Raw genomic sequence first — 19,176 nt, 5'->3', positions numbered from 1 at the left:
TTTTTTAAAGATTTTATTTATTTATTTGACAGAGACAGCCAGCGAGAGAGGGAACACAAGCAGGGGGAGTGGGAGAGGAAGAAGCAGGCTCCCAGCAGAGGAGCCTGATGTGGGGCTCGATCCCAGAATGCTGGGATCACGCCCTGAGCCGAAGGCAGACACTTAACGACTGCGCCACCCAGGCGCCCCTAAAAAAATTATTTTCTTTTAGCAAAGTAATAACATATTTACTTTTCATTAAAATATTACCTTACTGTTTTTTTCAGAGAGTAATGCCTTCTAGCTTTTTCCTGCTGTTGCGATTTTTCTTGAGAATCGATGGGGTGCTTATCAGAATGAATGACACAAGACTTTACCACGAGGTATCTATTCTTATTTAATGAATATACTAGTTGATGGTGGCCTTGTTCATGTTGTTTCATTGTCTGTCTGAGGATTTGAAATGAAATTATGCTTTATATTTCATGGCAGTCCTTCTCACCTTCAAGATTGGGTGTTCTACATTCACTGTTGTCTGCACAGTGAACGAAACAACACATCTTTTCTGAAAGTTCTGGCAGCTAAAAATGTTTTCTAAAAGACACTCCCCAGTAGAGGATGTCTGATGCTTCTAAAAAAACCCTCATATGTATTTAATCTGCATTAAAGAAAACGGTCCCTTAACTCTTACCTTTGTTTATTGTATGTTTTGTTTATATAATGTCTTGATATTAAAAATACCAATCACATGGCCTCCTGAAGTTTGTATTACATAATCATTTTGATAGTTGTTCTAAAGTTTGAAAACTCTGTACTCCATCTGAAGGAACTGTTGACATACAAGGTTTTCAAAAAAGTGTTTCAAAAAGGGGGGAGGCTTAAACGGAGTCAGGGAAATTCCTCTAGTAGCTTATAGCAGCCTGTCCTTTTGGAAGGGATTTGTGACCTCTGGTTTGTGATCGTGTAGAATGGTGAGTTAGAGAGGAGACCGCCAGCGTCAGTGGGCAGTGGTAATGACTGAACTCTGACAACCACCCGTGAAATAAGTGCTGTCGTTATCTCCATTTATAGCTGAGGCAACTGCAGCAAAGAGATTAAGTCACTCGCCCAAGTTTTACAGTTAATAGGTGGCGGAAGTGGGATTTGAACCCAGTAAGATGGGGTTGGTTCCCAAATCCTGCCCTTAGGGATAGGTGGGGTTTTTTCCTCGGAAAAACTATGATTTTTTTTTTCTTTTTAAAAGTGGTAGCAAAGTACTAAAGATAGACTGCATTTTTCTGCCTCAGAAAAGTTTAAAAGTTTAAAAAATGCTAATGCTTTAATTCAACAATATTTCTTAGGAATTTATCCTAAAAAATTCTCATATACAGTAATCCACAAACATTAATCAGGCAGTTGTACAGAGTTTTATATATATAAAGATGGATATGGATGTATATGGATGTTTGTGGAAATGCTATTGTTTATAATAGCAAGAAGAGAAGGAAAGAGCTTAATACCCACTGCATGGGCACTGATATAAATTATTTAATTTACATCAATATAGTAGAAAAGTTTACATCCATTAAAATTAAAATGAGTGGCAGAGAGTTATGTTTAACTGATGTGTAAAGATATGCATCTCAGTGTTGAACTTTAAAAAGCGAGTATGAACCTGTATAACATTTTGTGTAGAGATTTCTAAAGGTTAAGGATAGTGTTACCTGTAGAAGCTGTGGTTGCTTTATACTTCTGTATTATCTGATTTTTTTTCAATGAGCATTCATCTGTTTTTATTGATTAAAGATCAAAATTTGGATTTATTGGTAGAAAAGATTAAAACTTCAAGGGAGTTTAATCTTGTGTGATTTTTCTTTTATTGAATAATGTTTCACCAAAAAACGAATTGTAATAAATTGTTTTCTAAAACCTAACTTTAAAAAGTTGGAAATGGGAAAAGTTGAAGTACTAAAAATGTGATTTATAAAATAAGCAATTTGACAGTTTTGTGGAAATGGGAGAGAATAAAATGTAAGCTTTTTTTTTTTTTAAATATGAGCGTAGCCGTGTTATGTAGGTAGATGATGATATAGCATCAGGAGAAGATGTAGTCCCAAACATTGAAGTAATATTCAATTTTGCAAATATACATATTTTTTTCAAAGTAAAACTTTTGCTTGTATTTCTCTTACATGGTAATTATTAAATCTGTTTACATATGACATCACTGTGATTCACAGAGATTGGCATTCATAATTAAGCATTCTTGTGAGAATTTGTTATCTCATGGGAGAAGAAGATATTCTTGTCAGACTTCATGCTACTTTTACAACCTGTTGTCATAGGCAGTGCTGTTTAACAGAAGGGATTTTGTAACAATAGAAACAGATTTATTGCAACCTTTTTTTATTTTTCAAAATAGGCCGACAAGACCTACATGTTACGAGAATATACATCACGAGAGAGCAAAATTGCTAATTTAATGGTACAGTATTTTAATATCACTTTTTAGAAGTTGACAGTGTTTCATTTTGTGTGTTTCCACCTAGATCTGCATTGCTAAATCTATCGATTGACCTAATAAGCCTCTAATAGATAAATCCTACCGGAGCGTAACTTTTCTGAGCTCACCTCAAATACAAAACCAGTTAGAGTTGTTGAGGGTACCAGAGCCATCATCTAATCTAATTTCCAGTTTTTATTCTGGAAAGCAGACCCAGAGGTGTGACTCACTGCACGTCACACAGCAGTTTGGTGGTGGCTCTGCGACTGGTACCAGTTGGATGTTCTTTCCACTTACCACCTTGTCACTCTGTAATTTCTTTCTACCCAGTCTACTTTCTTCTTCTTAAAATCTGGTAATTTTGAACCACACCTTATTTTGGCCTAATTTTCTTTATTTTTTTGCTCCCCTGGTACTTGTAAAGGGCTTCTGCAAATCTGTAGGATTCTATAATAGGTTGCTTCAAAAGTGATACCTTTTTGCATATATCACTGTGATTTATAGAGATTGGCACTTCTGGTGCTTATTTCTGTGTGGGTGTAGAGTATCGGTGAGTTAGAAAAGTTACTTAGAGTCCATTGTAGACCACGTCCTGGCTCTCTCTGAAGGCTAGTGCTTTCAAGGTGCAAAAACATCGGGAAAGGGGATTAGATTAAGATGCAGTAAATTTTATTTATTTTTAAGTAGACTCCACACTGAACGTGGAGCCCAACATGGGGTTTGAACTCATGACCTTGAGATCAAGACCTGAGCTGAGATCAAGAGTCGGACACTTAACCAGCTGAGCCACTCAGGCACCCCAAGATGTATTAAATTCTCAATACATCTATGGGAGCATTATAAATAACGTATCCCTGTGAGCTTTGAGGAAATCATTCAGTAAGAGGGCTGCATGATTCAGTAACAAGAGATACCTGTTATTTTATTTTGTTTTATTTTATTTTATTTTATTTTATTTTATTTTATTTTATTTTATTTTTAAAGATTTTATTTATTTATTTGTCAGAGAGATAACACAAGCAGGGGGAGAGGCAGGCAGAGGGAGAAGCAGACTCCCTGCTGGGCAGGGAGCCCAATGCGGGGCTCGATCCCAGGACCCTGGGATCACGACCTGAGCCGAAAGCAGACGCTTAACCAACTGAGCCACCCAGGCGTCCCATGGAGATACCTGTTATCATTAGAAACACCTTATAATGCTCCTCACATACATATATTACAGCTCATTTTAAAATTGGTGGGTTGGGGCGCGTGGGTGGCGCAGTTGGTTAAGCGTCTGACTCTTGGATTCGGCTCAGGTCATGATCTTGGATTGTGAGGTCGAGCCCCGAATCGGGCTCTGTGCTCGGCACGGAGTCTGCTTGAGATTCTCCCTCTCCCTCTACCCCTCCCCCCCGAAATAAATAAATGATTCTTTAAAAAAATAAAATAAAATGGTGTGCTTTATGAATATTTGAACCAAAGCATGTCTAAAAACTACCAGTGTGATAACTGAATATGTACTAATGTGATTTATGTGTTTCCAGCATGTTTCACCTTCCCTCTTCACGGAACCTAATGAAATATCGCAGTATTTACCGATAAAGGAGGCAGTTTGCGAGAAGCTACTATTTCCAGAAAGAATTGATCTTAACCCTGCAGACTCACGGGAAAGTACCCCTGTGGAATAGAATGTGATACAACACATACTCACCATGGAATCTGACTGGAGACCTTAGCTATTTGGAGGGGGTATTTTTATTACGAGAATTAATTGCCTTGTATATGTGCAGATTTTCTGTAGCCTTAAAGGGTAAAAAACATAAAGGATTGTTGCAGGCTGGTTCCACTCAACTGCTGTTTGTACTGTCTGTCTTCCAATTCATATTCCAGACTTATATTTTCTGGAGTGAAATTCGGGTTTCTAAGTTGTGACAAAGTGGGATCTCACCAGTCGTGATGTGGGTATGTCTCATGAGCAGTGGGCGTAATCTGCATCCATCATGAAACACTGTCTTCTGCCCTGAGGAGGTTAATGTCAATCACAGAATCACAGCCCCTGGGACTGGCCAGGGTCCTGGTCGTGCGTGTTGATGTACTGGCTCTTTACTCTGGGCTTTTTGACGTTTATTCGCACTTCTGAAGAGTTGTGAGTTGCCTTTTAGGAAATTGATGTCGTACCTTAATGATCTTTACCCACAAATTAAAAATATATATATATTTCCCTTCTAAATTTAAATCGGCTTTTGAAGTCTTTGGGAAAATTTCAGACGCAGAACCGAATAACCTAGGGTTGTGGCCACCTGACGGTGTCTGTCCGTGGACGCACCTGAACATGGTTGGCCAGCCACAGGTGGGGTGCCAGCTGTCCTTCCTCCGTCTTTAGGTGCTTTTTCTTACGTGTGGTTCTACTCGTCCTGGCGTTTTCTACTTCCTTTTCCATGCAACCTTGGAATGAATAAATCCATTGAATATTGAATTTGTATTGCTGTCGGGCTAACTTTATTAGCTGCATTTTGTCACCAGTGATTTGGGTATTTGTTTGCCTTCTGCTGCATCACCTGCGAGGTGTAGGAAATCAGGATTCTGTTGGCTTTAAGAAAATACATGGCATGTTCACCGTGTGTTAAATATACCTGTATTTAATGTTTTCTCTTAGGACAGAAAAGTGTATATATTGTGCTCAGCCTTCTGTTGTATTTTATTTGCCATGCGGATTTGAACAGAGTAGATTACTCATACAAGATAGAAGAAATAAAAAACTCGTAAGAATAGTCATTAGTTGAAGTTCTGAACAACATCATTATATATATTCTTAACTTGAATCAGTTGTCTTAATCTCTGAGTCAGGCTTAGATGACTTATTTTGAGAATCCTTTATTAAAAATTGTGGGAAATTAAAAGAATTGACCTTTTTTATAGAGGGTGGAAGTTGGTAGGATGAGTGTACTTCTGGAAGCTCCTTTAGCTCATTCCTGTGGAGAATACTCAGAAAACCTGTATTTGCCCATTGCTGAATAAGACATATGCCATTTTGTATTTATTTGTTCCAAGTGTCTTTTTGTAAGAAAAGAATAAACAATAAGGAATTACTGATCGATGTTTTGCTATTTCATTTATTTCCGTTTTTCATGAAGCTTAATTAAAAAATGGTTTGGTATACTTCTTTCATTTGTGCTTTGTTTTGAAATTGGTCAGCATTATAGCCAGATTCTGCAGGCAGATGATCATGAAAATCTAAAGATAGTCTGGAATATAATCCCCCAGTTTTGCTTTCGGGCTCTTGTTCCTCCTGTTCCTCAGCCCTCCCCGCCCACTACTTCTGTGGATGTTTTAATCAGCCAGTGTTTGCTGTATGATGAGTTAATGTTTTTAAAAATAGAGATAACCTGCCATTAGTATCATTCCATTTAGCTTTAAGTGCTATGTGTCCAATATGGCACTAGGCAGAAGGGATTACAATAGCGAAAAGCTGTAGTATATGTCTTCACGGAGTTAAAGTTTAATGGAGGAGACAAAGTAAAAAAGAATTACAAATTTTAATAAGTATAATGATGGCAAAAATACCAATTTCAGAAAATAACAAAATCACCTTTAGTAGATGTAGTCAGAGTTATGCTTCTGAACAGGTGTGGAAAGCCTCAAGAGACTGCCACTCCTAACTTCACAAGGAAGAAAGCTGGGAATCTATAAAGTTACAGCTTTTCTTGAGCATGTCAGAGAGCTGAGGTTGGAGGACAAAGCAAACTGAATCCCGAAGGGTGAGAAGCCCTCCAACAGGAGGTGGGACATACACGTTTCATTTTAGAAAGAACACTAAAAACACAAGTGGCTACCATGTAAGCAGCTAACCATAATCTAGAACGTGAAATTCCTAAAGAAATTTAAGAATTTGAAATAGCTGAGAGTTTCAAATAAGGGGACTTAACATACACACACACACACACACACTTCTTTCCCAACGGCCTTCACCAAGTGCTCATAAGAAACACGGGCAGGGCAGGGGACCAGAAAGTCCCTGGCAGTGGCTCAGGCATGCAGGAGGTAATGGGCTACGGCCGAGGAATAGGTAGATAGGAACTTCCCCAGACCCTTTTCTTGAAGGATGCAAAAGCTTTAGGCTGCTGAGGGAGGTGTACCAAATCATATCACCCCTACCACGGCACAGGCAAAAATCTATTATTTCTAGGGGAGGAATAATGACAAAATCCATTTCCATAGGGAGAGTTCCAAAATCCATAGGGGAGTTGGAAATGTTCTGCCTTTGGACACAGGCAAAGAACCATTACTGCTGGAGAAGGAGTACAAATGGCCTCTAACCTTGGAGGAGGGACCGAGAAACCTGGGCCCAGGATCGTACATGGATAACAACAAGATCTGCTACCACAGTGGGGGTGGGCATGAAATTCACACAACAGTACAATGCACACTGTCTTCAAGTGTGTATAGAACATTCATCAAGGTAGAGAATATTCTAGGCCATAAAAGAAACTTCAATACATATAAAACACTTGGAGTCCTACGAAGTTTATCCTCTGACCCTAACAGAATTAAACTAGTAAAATCCAGTAACAGAAAGACGCCTGGGAAATCCCAAATAACTTCCCATGAGAGAAATTAAGGAAGTCCTGAGTAAATGGAGACAAATACATGTTTGTAGAATCAAAGACTCAGAATGTTAATATACCAATTCTCCCCAGATTGATCTATAGTCAATGTAATCCCCTTCAAAATCCTAGCAGGCTTTTCATCAGCAATTTACAAGATGATTCTAAAATGTATATGGAAATCCAAAGAATCCAGATAGCCAAAACGATTTTGTAGAAGAGCAAAGTTGGAGGATTCAAATTACCTGATTTCAAGACATAGTCTAGAGCTACAGTAATCAGACCGTGTGTCAACTCTTAGGATCAACGTAAGGATCACTGAACAGAATAGTGAATCAAACTGACCCACCCTGGGGCACCTGGCTGGCTCAGCGTGAAGAGCAGGCAACTCTTGATCTTGGGGTTGTGAATTCGAGCCCCGCGTTGGGTATAGAGAGTATTAAAAACAAATAAACTTAAAAACTTGATCTACATAGATAGGTTTGATTGATTTTGAACGAGACACAAAGATAATCAATGGAGAAAGGACAGTCTTTTTTTTTTTTTTTAAAGATTTTTATTTATTTATGTGACAGAGATAGAGACAGCTAGCGAGAGAGGGAACACAAGCAGGGGGAGTGGGAGAGGAAGAAGCAGGCTTCCAGCAGAGGAGCCTGATGTGGGGCTCGATCCCATAACGCCGGGATCACGCCCTGAGCCGAAGGCAGATGCTTAACCGCTGTGCCACCCAGGCGCCCCAAAGGACAGTCTTTTCAACAAATAGTGCTGGAAAATTTACATTCACATGCCAAAAAGCGAATCTCGAACCTTACCTCACACCATGTACAAAAATGACCTCAAAATGAATCAGAGACCTCAACGTAAAACCTAAAGTTAGAAAGGTTGTGGAAGTAAACCAGAAAATCCTAGGGACTCGGGGAAGGCAAAGATTTCTTCAATAATACACAAAAAGTCCTAACTGTAAGGAAAAATTGATAAAATGGCCTTCATTAAAATAAAAAACTGCTTTTTCAAAGACCCTCAAAGAATATCAACAGATAAGCTACAAACTGGGAGAAAATATTTCCAAGACACATACGTGACATAGGACTTGTATCTACAATGCATAAAGAACTCTTGTAACACAACAAGGAAACAACCCAATTTAAAAATGGGTCAACGTTGTGGATGGTAAATAAGCATGTGAAAAGACGCTCAAAATCATCAGCTATTAGCAAATGCAAATGAAAACGTCAATGAGATACCCCTACACCCATTATAACGGCTACAATTTAAAAATGGACGAGACCACAGTCAGCGAGGGTGTGAAACAATGAGAATGTGAAATCATTCACCCACTTTGGAAAACAGTTCGGCACGGTTTTTTTTAAGGTTTTATTTATTTATGTGAGAGAGAGCGTGCACACACACACACACACACACACACACACACACACACGAGAGCATGACCGTGGGGGGGGGGCGGGTAGAAAGAGAGGGAGAAGCAGACTCCCTAATGAGCAGGGAGCCTGATTGGGGCTCGATCCCAGGACCCCAAGATCATGACCTGAGCCGAAGGCAGATGCTTAGCTGATTGAACCACTCAGGCAACCCAGTTTGGCAGTTTCTTATACAGGTAAACTGCTTCCCTGCTCGGTGGGAAGCCTGCTTCTCCACTCCGCCTGCTTGTGTTCCCTCTCTTGCTGTGTGTGTCTCTCTCTGTGTCAAATAAATAAATAAAATCTCAAAAAAAAAAAAAAAAAGACCTTTGTCCCAGCTCAACAGGCAGGAGGAATGGATCCCCACCTAGACTTTTTGTCCTATTTAGGTCTTCGGTTGGCTGGGTGAGACCCACCCACGTGAGGGAGGACAATCTGCTTTACTGGGCGTACCATTCAAATGTTAATCTCTTTCAGAAACACCCCCACAGACACACCCAGAATAATGTCTGACCGCGTGCCTGGGCAGCCTGCGTCCCAGTCAAGCTGACAAAGAACCATCACAACAGCATTCTGGAAAAGGCAACACTTTCGGGCAGAATTCAGATCAGTGGCACGAGGAGGGGAGGTTGCCGAGCACTAAGGGATAGGAGGAAAATTTGGGAAAGGTGATGAAATATGCTCTATTTTTATGTGGTGGTGGTTACACAGCCGTATGTATTTGTCAGAACTCAGTGAATTGGTGACTTTCCTTATATGTAATTACACCTCAAGAAACATTAATTAAAAAACACAAATAATTTGAGGAGCCATCTAAAGAAGAAGAAGAAGGAGGAGGAGGAGGAGGAGGAGGAGGGGAGGAGGAGGAGGAGGAGGAGGAAGGCTGGGAGCTATTCTGAGGACCTGTCATTGAAGTTGCAACCTGAAGGATGAAAACAATCTCACCATGGGATTAGTTCAGGGTGGGAAGGGCTTTCAAAGAGAGGAACAGTATGAGCAAAGTCCTCCAGGCAGGAGAGATGGGCGTTTTCATGGAAGCAGATGGAGCACAGGATGAGACGAGAGGGACCAGCCACCTGAGACCAACTGAGGGGTTTCTGGTCCTCTTTTAAGGTAGACAGAGTTTGATGCAACGAGAAACAAGGAGAAGTTAAGCATGGGGGGAATTGATTTGATTTACCTTTTAAATGTACTTTAGAGGCAACACGAGGATGGATGGAAGGTGTTAGGGAGAAGCAGGGCATCAAGGAAGGAGGCGGCAGACAGGCCGGTGACGCCTTTTGAAGCAGGGTTGCAGCAGTGCCTACGAAGAAAACTAGATTCAAAACATATTTTGAAGGCCGAATTTATTGGCTTTCCTGATACATTCAGTGTGAGGAATGAAGGAAACGGAGGGATCAAGGAGGATGTTCAGGGTTTTGCCTCCCAAGTCGGGGGTGTGGGTGGAGACGGGCTGGGGGGAATGAAAGCTGTGTGTGAACACATTGGGTGTGGAATGGCTCTGAGCATCCACAGGGGAATGTGCATGTGTCCCATGTGTGCTTTACTGGGTCATGGAGTGTGCGGTTCAGGAGACGTCTGACCTGACAAAGAAGCTGGTCACAGGTCACACTGAGGGTCACAGCAACGAATGGGAGCACTCGGAGAATTGTTCTAAGGAAATGAAGACGGTGTTGGCAGGTGCCCTGAGCAGAGAGGAAAGAGAGCCGTGACAGTGGTAGGCGGAAATCAGAGGAACGTGGGGTCATGGAAGCCAAGGGACAAGCACAATGTTTTACAAAAGGAGTTGTGGGGCACCTCAGTCCCGCAGTCGGTGGGGCACCCGATTCTTGGTTTCGGCTCAGGTCATGATCTTGGGGTCATAGTTTCGAGCCCTTCGTCGGACTCCGTGCTCAGTGGGGAGTCTGCTTGAGACTTTCTCTCCCTCTCTCTCCCCACCTCTCTCTCTCTCCCTCTCTCAAATAAATACATAAAAAATTTAAAAATATATAAAAAAGGAGTCGTCACCTGTGTTGAATGCTTTAAGGTAAAATGACGGGGTTTCTCTCATCAGCATGTGGGCTGTGGAGACCAAACATGGAGACAGTTATTTCAACAGGACTGGGCTGGCGGCTGGAGTGTTATGGGGACAGTCCAGGGACCAGAGGGGTGCTTCAAGAGAGGGGATAACCAATGAAGGAGCAGTGTTACTGTCACTGAGGGGATTTAAAGCCTCATGTTTTACGATTGTCAGCCATTTCCTCACAGTAACTTGGTGAAGAATTGTTACCAAGTCTATTCAAACAAGGTTCCAGAAACCGGAAATAATCTCCTGTCTTTCCTTGCATGCGTAACCACCTAGCTTCCCTCAGGGATTCACAGAACACCACGTGCCTTCTCCAGTCTTTCTCTTGAAGCCCCCTTCACCGTCCCTGGGATGTCATCCTCACGGAAACACGAGGCCTGCTCTTGGCTGCAGGCTTTACTGTGTTGCATTCTAACTGCAGTGTCAGTCGTTGCTCGTGGAAAACCTGCCTGTCCTGGTGCTTTCTCCAGGAAACATCTGCAGGCGTGTGGGTTTTCCTAGTTATGATGTATTTAGGGCACTGGCAGAGGAAACACCTGGTTGGATTTGGAGGCTGGACCTCGTGTTCCAGTGACACGCCTCCGTCCGGGTGTGAGACCTGAATCCGGCCCCGACAGAAACGCGAGCCCATTCCAGCGCGGAGCACCCTGGCTTGATCTGCATGCCTCCAAAGCATAGCCCGTCCCGAGACAAGCTCCAGGAGGCAGCCAGTTAGGAAGGTAATCTCAGCAGGAGCAAGTCAGAAAGCGGGAAAGAGAGAAAGGAGAAAAGGCAAAAAGGTGGGGTACCGCGTGCGGGGGTCCTGCTGTGATCACCTGGGCTTGATATTGCTGCAGACTTCTGAGATACCGTGTGGACCATGCCTCGGATTCTCCTGCCAGAGGAGGGGAGGCTGGGCCATGTAGACCCCCATCCCATTTAGTCCCCCATCCCGGCTCCAGGGTGGTAGCTCCCTTATAACACCCCACCCAATACACACACACACACACACACACACACACGCACATGCATGCACACAACAGACGCATGCACACACGCATACACACATGCACACGCACACACACACACAAGAAGGTGCTCGAGGACGTCTACACAGGCACAGATGGACTCAGGTGGGTCAGGGACTATGAGGTGAAGCATCATGACACAGCCCATGGTACAATCTCCAAATTTATGTATTGCAAAAGGTATTCCCCAGCAGTGATGACCAGATTATCCTCCATTCGGTGTACTTCTGAACACTAACGGCTTCCTTGGGTTCTGTCCACAGAACTCACCCTTTATCAGCAAGCCGGATTGTCATTGAAGAAGGGCCGACAAGGGGAGAGTACCCGAAGCCTGACAATTAGACATCAAGCCCTTAGTCTTCAACCGTCTTTCCTGCCTTTCAGTGACCCTGCCTCTCCCCGGAGGGCGTCTGGAGGAATTACCTCCACTCTCACACCACCGCTGAAATCACGGGAACGCACAAAGGCATCTAGCGCTTGGAGGGAAAGACAGCTCGTAGGTGTCTGTTTTCCCCTAAGCCTGGGGTTCTCAATTGGGGACCCACAGTCAGTGGCTGAACTTCTGGTCTTCATAACCCCCTCGGATTTTAGGTAACTTTTCTGCACGTGGGCGTATGAAGAGAGGCTCTATGGCATTCCTATTCTCAAAAAGGTCCTTGACACCAAAATAGAGTAAGGACCACTATCCTGGTTGGTTGAAAAAGGGCCCCTTTTCTACTGTATTTATTAACTTCATGTGGAAGATTCGAGACAAGGCAAGAATACTCACTGGAAATAGAGAGCAACTCTGGCTGCCCAGACAACCTCCACCGAGTGGCTCAACCCTGAGGAGTCAGCCGTAGTCCAACCACAGGTCCAGGGTCCAACTGGTGACCACGCAGAGGACTGACATCTTCCCAGAAGCAGGCTATCGTGCGGGGGGCCGCTTGGGAAGCAAGAGATCAGAGCAACGGAATAAAGTTCAGGACTGGCACAGTCCACAGCCCCAGGCTCTCACAGTGTGATGGGATGTACCCGGGTCTGGAGGAACCCCAGCACCAAAACCGTGTCTTCCCTGCTTGGTGTGTAACAGGGCGTCACCAACAGTGCCTGAGACTCCCCTTTTTCTAGCCTCTACGATTAAGCAGTCTGAGGACTTGCCTGTCCTGCCCTCTCTCCCTCTTAAGACATTCAATCTTGGTATCTTACGGTCTTTTTATTTAAAATCACCAAGAATGCGTACCTCTCTCCAGTTATTTCTATGTTAATTTCATGCATTAATGCTCACAGGCCCACCCTGTTTCCTGCTCTCTGAGTAAAGACTCCTTACTTAGAGACTCTGAAAACCATTTTTAGGTCTTGCTGAGGGAAGGATGCAATTTAACAAGGCACGCATAAACTTTCATCAAAAGCCATCTGCTTGTCCACCTTGGTAAGACAGGTGTGCAGAAGAGCTGAGCAGAGGTGCGTGGCTTGGCCTGGAGGACCCGCTCGCTTCTGCAGGGCACAGTGGGGAGCGAGAATGGCTAACAGCAAGCCCTATGGGCAGCGACTGGAGCCCGTTATTGAGCGCCTACCTGCTATGTGTCCCAGGCACCGTGCTTGGTGCTGGAGATACAAACTCAAATTAAGACACGGTCCGTGCCCTGCAGGGACCTTTGTGTGAATGAGAGAAACAGCGGATGAACAATCAGAGCATATTGTCCTGTTAGGGTTGGGGTAAGAGTAAGGGGACTGGGGCGCACTGTGTGTGGGGGGAAGAGAAGGGGACAAGGATGGGAAGACAATGGATGTTTTCTAGCACGACAAGGTGGGGAATGAGTTCAGGAACTACGTTTTCTTCTGCGTGGAGGCTGGGGTGTGTGAGCAAAAGGAGAGAGAGGAGTCCAGAAAGGAAGGTATGTGAGGTTGAGAAGTCGGTCACAATTCATTTGTAGGTGGTGTGGACCCACACGCGTTAGCTTCCTGGAGCTGTTATAACAAATTCCGACAACCTTGGTGGCTTCCAACACCAGAAATTCACTCTCTCACAGTTCTGGAGGCCAGAAAGCTAGAAATCAAGGTGTTGGCAGGACTGTGCTCCTGCGGGGCCTGGAGGGGAGAATTCTTTCTCTGCCTCTCCCGGCTTCTAGGAGCTGCCAGCCTCTGGCATTCCTTGGCTTGTGGCCCTTCCGTCCCTGCCTCCATGGTCACACGACCGTCTCCTCTTCTGCCTGCAAGTCTCCCTCCACCTCCTGCTTACAAGGATGCTTTTGACTGCACTGGGGGCCCGGCTGGATGCACTGGGGGCCCGGCTGGATACACCAGGATATTCTCTCCATCTGAAGATTCGTAATTGCATTGGCAAAAGCCCTTTTCTTCCCCTGCCATATAAGATAACACGCTTGGATTCCAGAGATTAAACGCGGATGTTTTGTGGGGTCATTTTTCAGATTTCCGCATGGTGGGAGATTTTAAGCAAGGCAACAACTCAGTAGACTGTAGTTCGCAAAGATCCTTCAGGGGATGGTGGGGCTCACCCGAAGGGACATTTACTGAAGCCGGCGTGACACAGCTCGGTGGACACAGCTCCGTGGAACAGTGGCTCCAAAGGACTGTGTCTAGCCAGGGTGGCAGCCTGTGGGTGCGTTCAGGGAGGGACTCAGGAGTCCGACTGCATGATGCCAAGCCTCAGTTTGCTCGTCTGTGAAAGCTGGATTATCACAACCCTGCCTACCTTTTGGGCCTGCCGGAAGGAGTGACCTAAATATGACCCACGCCAGGTGACTGTGCAGTACTCCCCAAAGCACGCCAGATTCTCACTCGCATTCTGGAGTCAGGCTCCTGAGCGCAGATGACCGAAAACCGTGAGATGGGGCACATTTCATCCGGGGGCCTCTGAGCCGGCTTGGCAAACCAGTCCAGACAAAGACAGACACGGGTGTGGCCCTGACAGCATTCTGGCCTCTCAGTGGAATGTCTTAGCTGCATTCAAATGCAGAAATCACCTACAGGTCATGTTCTCTTAAGACTTTCAGAGCCCACCAGTGACGTTAGACTCTAAACTTCATACGTATTTAGCAGGAATAATGCAGTTTTCATTTTATTTTTTTATCATTTAAAAAATGTTATGTATTTATTTGACAGAGAGGACTCGAGTGCCCATGAGCAGGGTGAGGGACCGGCAGAGGGAGAGGGAGAAGCAGGCTCCCCACCTAGCAGAGAGCCCGACAACACGGGGCTCCAGCCCAGGCCCCCGGGATCATGACCTGAGCCGAAGGCAGCCGCGTCACCAACTGAGCCACCCAGCTGCCCCTGCATTTTGCATTTTAAAGTGTAGTGTTTCCGGTCAATCAGTACATATTAGTTAAGCAATTATGTGCAGATGATGATGCTTGAATGTTTATATCAGGAGACCAGGCTGGAAGGTCCATTTGGCCCCATTGTAAGGGGCCTGGACTGCCAGGTGAGGCCTGCAGACTCCACTGTGAGGGCAGTGAGAAGCCGGTGGGGCTTCTGAGTAGGGGGTGTGACCCGTTGAACATCGTGCCTGAGGTGATCACAGCTGCGGTAGTGGCTGGTTGGGTTTGAGGAAGAAGCATGGCCGAGGCAGGGAGGCCATTTTGGAAGCTGGTGCAGCTTTCCGTCTGTGAGGTGACGGGGATGGAAGCTCGGGGAATGGAGGGGAGAGGACTTGCAGGGAATCTGCCTTCAGAGAGCTAGTGTGTGACAGGGTAGGTTCACAGGGCAGGTGACAGAGTTGTAACAACACAACCTGGGAGAGACTGGCAGGCAGGGTCACTGCAGGTTTTCCTGGCCCTGGCGATCACCTTGTTGGCCTTGGGAGGAGAAACTCAGGAATGTTTGTGGGGACTGAAAGTTCTGGGGGTGCCTGGAGAAGATCGGGCTCTACCCCCACTGTCCTGGGAGAATAATCAGCCCTTTGTGTGAACTGTTACAAGAAGGGGCTGCCTGGCCAGGCTGTGGCTGGAGGCAACCAGATGGGAGTGGGTGCATGTGCTGGAGGGGTTGGGGGTGGGTGAGTGTTCTGTCCCCGAAGGGTGGCTCTGAGGAGGGGCAGGGATGGGAAGGGTCCTTCCAGGGCCATGGCCTGTGGATGGCAGTGGGGGGTGGGGGCCAAAGCACTTTCCGACTGATGAGCCCCTAGTTGCAATAAAGGCTCTGGACATCAGAGGGGAGCACCCAGGAGACGGAAGGAAGCATGCACGCATCTGCTCTGCGGTCCATGACGGTGCCTAGTCTTCTCACTGTGACAACTGTCTCCTCCCTCAGTTCCTTACTCAGCACAGGCCTCTGCATACAAAGCTGTTTGTTCAAAACCCTCCAGGCCAGCAGCTGCTCTGGGATGGAACTTGTGCACCCTCTCTGTCCCTCCCTCCCTTTCCTTCCTTTCCTGTCTTCTTCCTATTTTCCTTTTCCTCACCCTCATTTTCTTTCAAAAAATAACTTATGGAGGTGAAATTTACAAAACGCAAAATTAACCATTTCAAAGCGGACAATTCCTAGTGCATTCACAACATTGCCTAACGATCACCTCTACCTTGTTTCAAAATATTTTCTTTTCTCAGATCGTATTTATTTATTTGACACAGAGAAAGAGAGAGCACAGGCCGGCAGAGGGAGAGGGAGAAGCTGACTCCCCGCTGAGCAGGGATCCTAGAACCCTGGGATCATGACCTGAGCTGAAGGCAGAGACTTAGGACGGAGCCACCCAGGCGCCCCTGTTCCAAAATATTTTCATCTCCTTGATCAGTTTCTCCCCAGTCCTCCCTCCCCCTAGCCCCTAGCAACCATCAATCTGCTTTCTGTTTCCATGGATTTAACTATTCTAGATATTTCATATAAAAGGAATCACATAATACGTAACCTTTTGTGTCTATATTTATTTTGAAGAGCGGGTGCTTTCACAAGGTTCATAACTGAGAAGTCAGTAGATACATAGTGAAAAGTTTTCTGCTCCAGGGTCACCTAGTTTCCCTCCCTGGAGATAAAGAGTAACTTCAGTAGTTTTTGTTTGTTTATTCTTGGTTTTGTCTTTCTATCCTCCCAGATATATTTTATGCATATGTAAGTAAATATAAGTATGTCTACACACGTGTTCTATCTATCATATATCTGTCATCTACCTATCTGTTTGGATCTGATTTTTTTTCTCTTAACAACGTATCTTGGAGATAGTTTCATATCAATATATAAAGAGCTTCCTCCTTCTTCTCTAATGATTGTTTGTATGCTTGTGAATGGATGTATCAGAATTAATGTAACCGTTCCTCCCACCAATGGACTTTTAGGTTGTTTCCAATCTTTTGGTATTATAAAACAATGTCCCAGTGAGACACCTTGTACATTGACCAATGTATCTGTAGATAAATTAGGAGTCCGATATTCTGGGTTCAAACTTAGACACATTTAGGCAAGGTAAGAAGGGACTCCTGTTACATTATATAATAAATAACATTCATGGATTGGGAAATACGCATTAGACACCGTGCTGTTTTTTTAAGCGGCTTTATTGCAATATAATTTATATACCATAAAATTCACTCATTTAAAGCATACAATTCAATGTTTTTTTAGTATTTTGACAGTTATGCAACCATCACCACAATTGATTTTAGAACATTTCATCATCCCAAAAGAAACCCTGTACCCATTAGCCATCACTTCCCATACTCCTCTGCCCCCAACCTGTGGAAGCCACTCATCTACTTTTTGTCTCTGGATTTGCCCATTATGGACATCTGATACAGATGAAATCATACGATATGTGGTCTTTTATGTGTGGCTTCTTTTACTTAGCAAAATAGGTTTCAAGGTTCATCCGTGTTTTAGCATGTGTCATTATTCCATTCCTTTTTATTGCAGAAAACCCCTGTATTTTGATATCTTGAATCAATCTAGCATTTCCACTTAGGCAACCCAAGTCCTTTGACCAGGGCACTTACAGGCAGGTGTATCACAAAATTTGCAGGGCCTGGGAAACAGAAAAAATGGGAGTCCCTGTGTCAGATGCCTAAATACTTAAAGCTGTAAATCAAGCCAGACGGTTGTTAAATAAATTATGTTTGATCCTCCTACATTGACAAATAGGTGTAATGATAGCTTTTATATGACTAAAAATTGGCAAAATATCAAAGATGATTAAATTCGGGTCCACTGGGTGGCTCAGTGGGTTAAGCGTCTGCCTTCGGCTCAGGTCATGATCCCAGGGTCCTGGATCTAGCCCTGAGTTGGGCTCCCTGCTTGGCAAGGAAGCCTGCCTCTCCCTCTGCCTGCTACTCCCCCTGCTTGCTCAGTCTCTCTCTCTCTGACAAATAAAATCTTTGAAGAAAAAAAGAATACATTTCTTTTAAAAAATGACTGAATTCAATTATTACAAAATTAGAATATATTATAGTAATATAAGTTCAATTTCAAAATAAAAGTTATTTTTTATGCTTTCAAGAGCTTTCTCCTTTTTTTTTTTTTAAAGATTTTATTTATTTATTTGCGAAAGAGAGAGAGAGAGAGAGAGACACGGAGCGGGGGGAAGGAGCAGAGGGAGAAGCAGGCTCCCCGCTGAGCAGAGAACCCCATGCTAGGGCTAGATCAGGACCCTGGGATCATGACCTGAGCTGAAGGCAGATGCTTAACCAGCTGAGCCACCCAGGTGCCCTTCAAGAGCTATTTTTCTAAAATATTCAAAATCATCTACAAAAGTTATAGGAAAGAAATAGAGTGAAAAATTAAATTTCAAGTATTTACAGTTAAAATTTTTACTTGACTTTTTGAGAATGTAATGAAATCTTATTGACTATGATTATGAAAAAGCTATTTGTGATTCTAGTGTTCCATGTCTCTGAATTAGTATCATGTTTCATGTCTGTTATGCCTAGACCTACATCTATACACATGGGAGAGTAATATGAATTCTTTAACGATGAAGAATATTCCTTAGCCTCCATGTGAACTGCTGGATTTACTGTACTAATTTTTGGGAGTCCCTCTGGAATTTTACATTAGAGAAACTGGAGAATGGAGACTTGGCACTGCCGGGAAATGGCATGTTGTTACGTAAGAATCTATTGCAGTCAAGGGGTCCCCGTGGAGGGATGGGCCAGGCAGATTTGTCTTTTACCGAAGCACCGCCACGGTTCGTATCCCACGTCTGCACGGGTAGTGGTACAACCCACAACCTTCACACATTCGCATGCCTTTTGTTTCAAGGGCAGAGGGCAGGAGACGCAATTGGAGAAGCAGTGCCCTGGGGTCTAAACGGTGTTACTTGTGGGAGGGGGTATCCTAGTTCTCGTGCCAGATTTCAAGTAACAGAAGAGCCACGTGTTCCTTCACGCATATTTGTGTGTTTGTGTGCACGTGTGTGTGATTTGCAGGCTCCTTGACAAGCATAGGCCAAGAGAAGAGGCCGTCCCTGCCCAGGTCTGAAACACTGCTCTTACGCATGAGCTGAGATTACAGATAAGGCCTTTCTGATCAAAACCTCTTTTACTGTGATGAGGGGTTTGCCTGGCTGGCTCAGTCAGTGGAGCACGAGACTCTTGATCTCTGGATTGTGAGTTCGAGTCCCATGCTGGGTATAGAGATTACTTAAAAATAAGATCTTAAACAAACAACCTTTTACCGTGATGAACGCAAGGAGTGGAGGTAGAAGAGGAGGGCAGAC

At 44.2% G+C, this 19,176-nt stretch overlaps 1 protein-coding gene across 2 annotated transcripts in view; it reads left to right on the top strand.

The window, feature by feature from the left end:
- TIPRL (TOR signaling pathway regulator) overlaps positions 1-5,533 on the top strand; it is a 30,441-nt gene extending 24,908 nt beyond the window's left edge. For both annotated transcript variants that reach the window (XM_045797460.2, XM_087859054.1), the window contains exons 5-7: positions 267-362; positions 2,381-2,443; positions 3,985-5,533. In XM_045797460.2, the coding sequence (XP_045653416.1) occupies positions 267-362; positions 2,381-2,443; positions 3,985-4,128 (303 nt within the window). In that variant the 3' untranslated portion in view covers positions 4,129-5,533. The remainder of the gene's footprint in view (positions 1-266; positions 363-2,380; positions 2,444-3,984) is intronic.
- The last annotated feature ends 13,643 nt before the right edge of the window (positions 5,534-19,176 follow it).

This window comes from Ursus americanus, chromosome 2 (assembly GCF_024610735.1).
Source record: "Ursus americanus isolate L20-20 chromosome 2, mUrsAme1.1.p, whole genome shotgun sequence".
Taxonomy (NCBI): domain Eukaryota; kingdom Metazoa; phylum Chordata; class Mammalia; order Carnivora; family Ursidae; genus Ursus; species Ursus americanus.
This window is presented reverse-complemented; position numbering and strand designations above follow the sequence as displayed.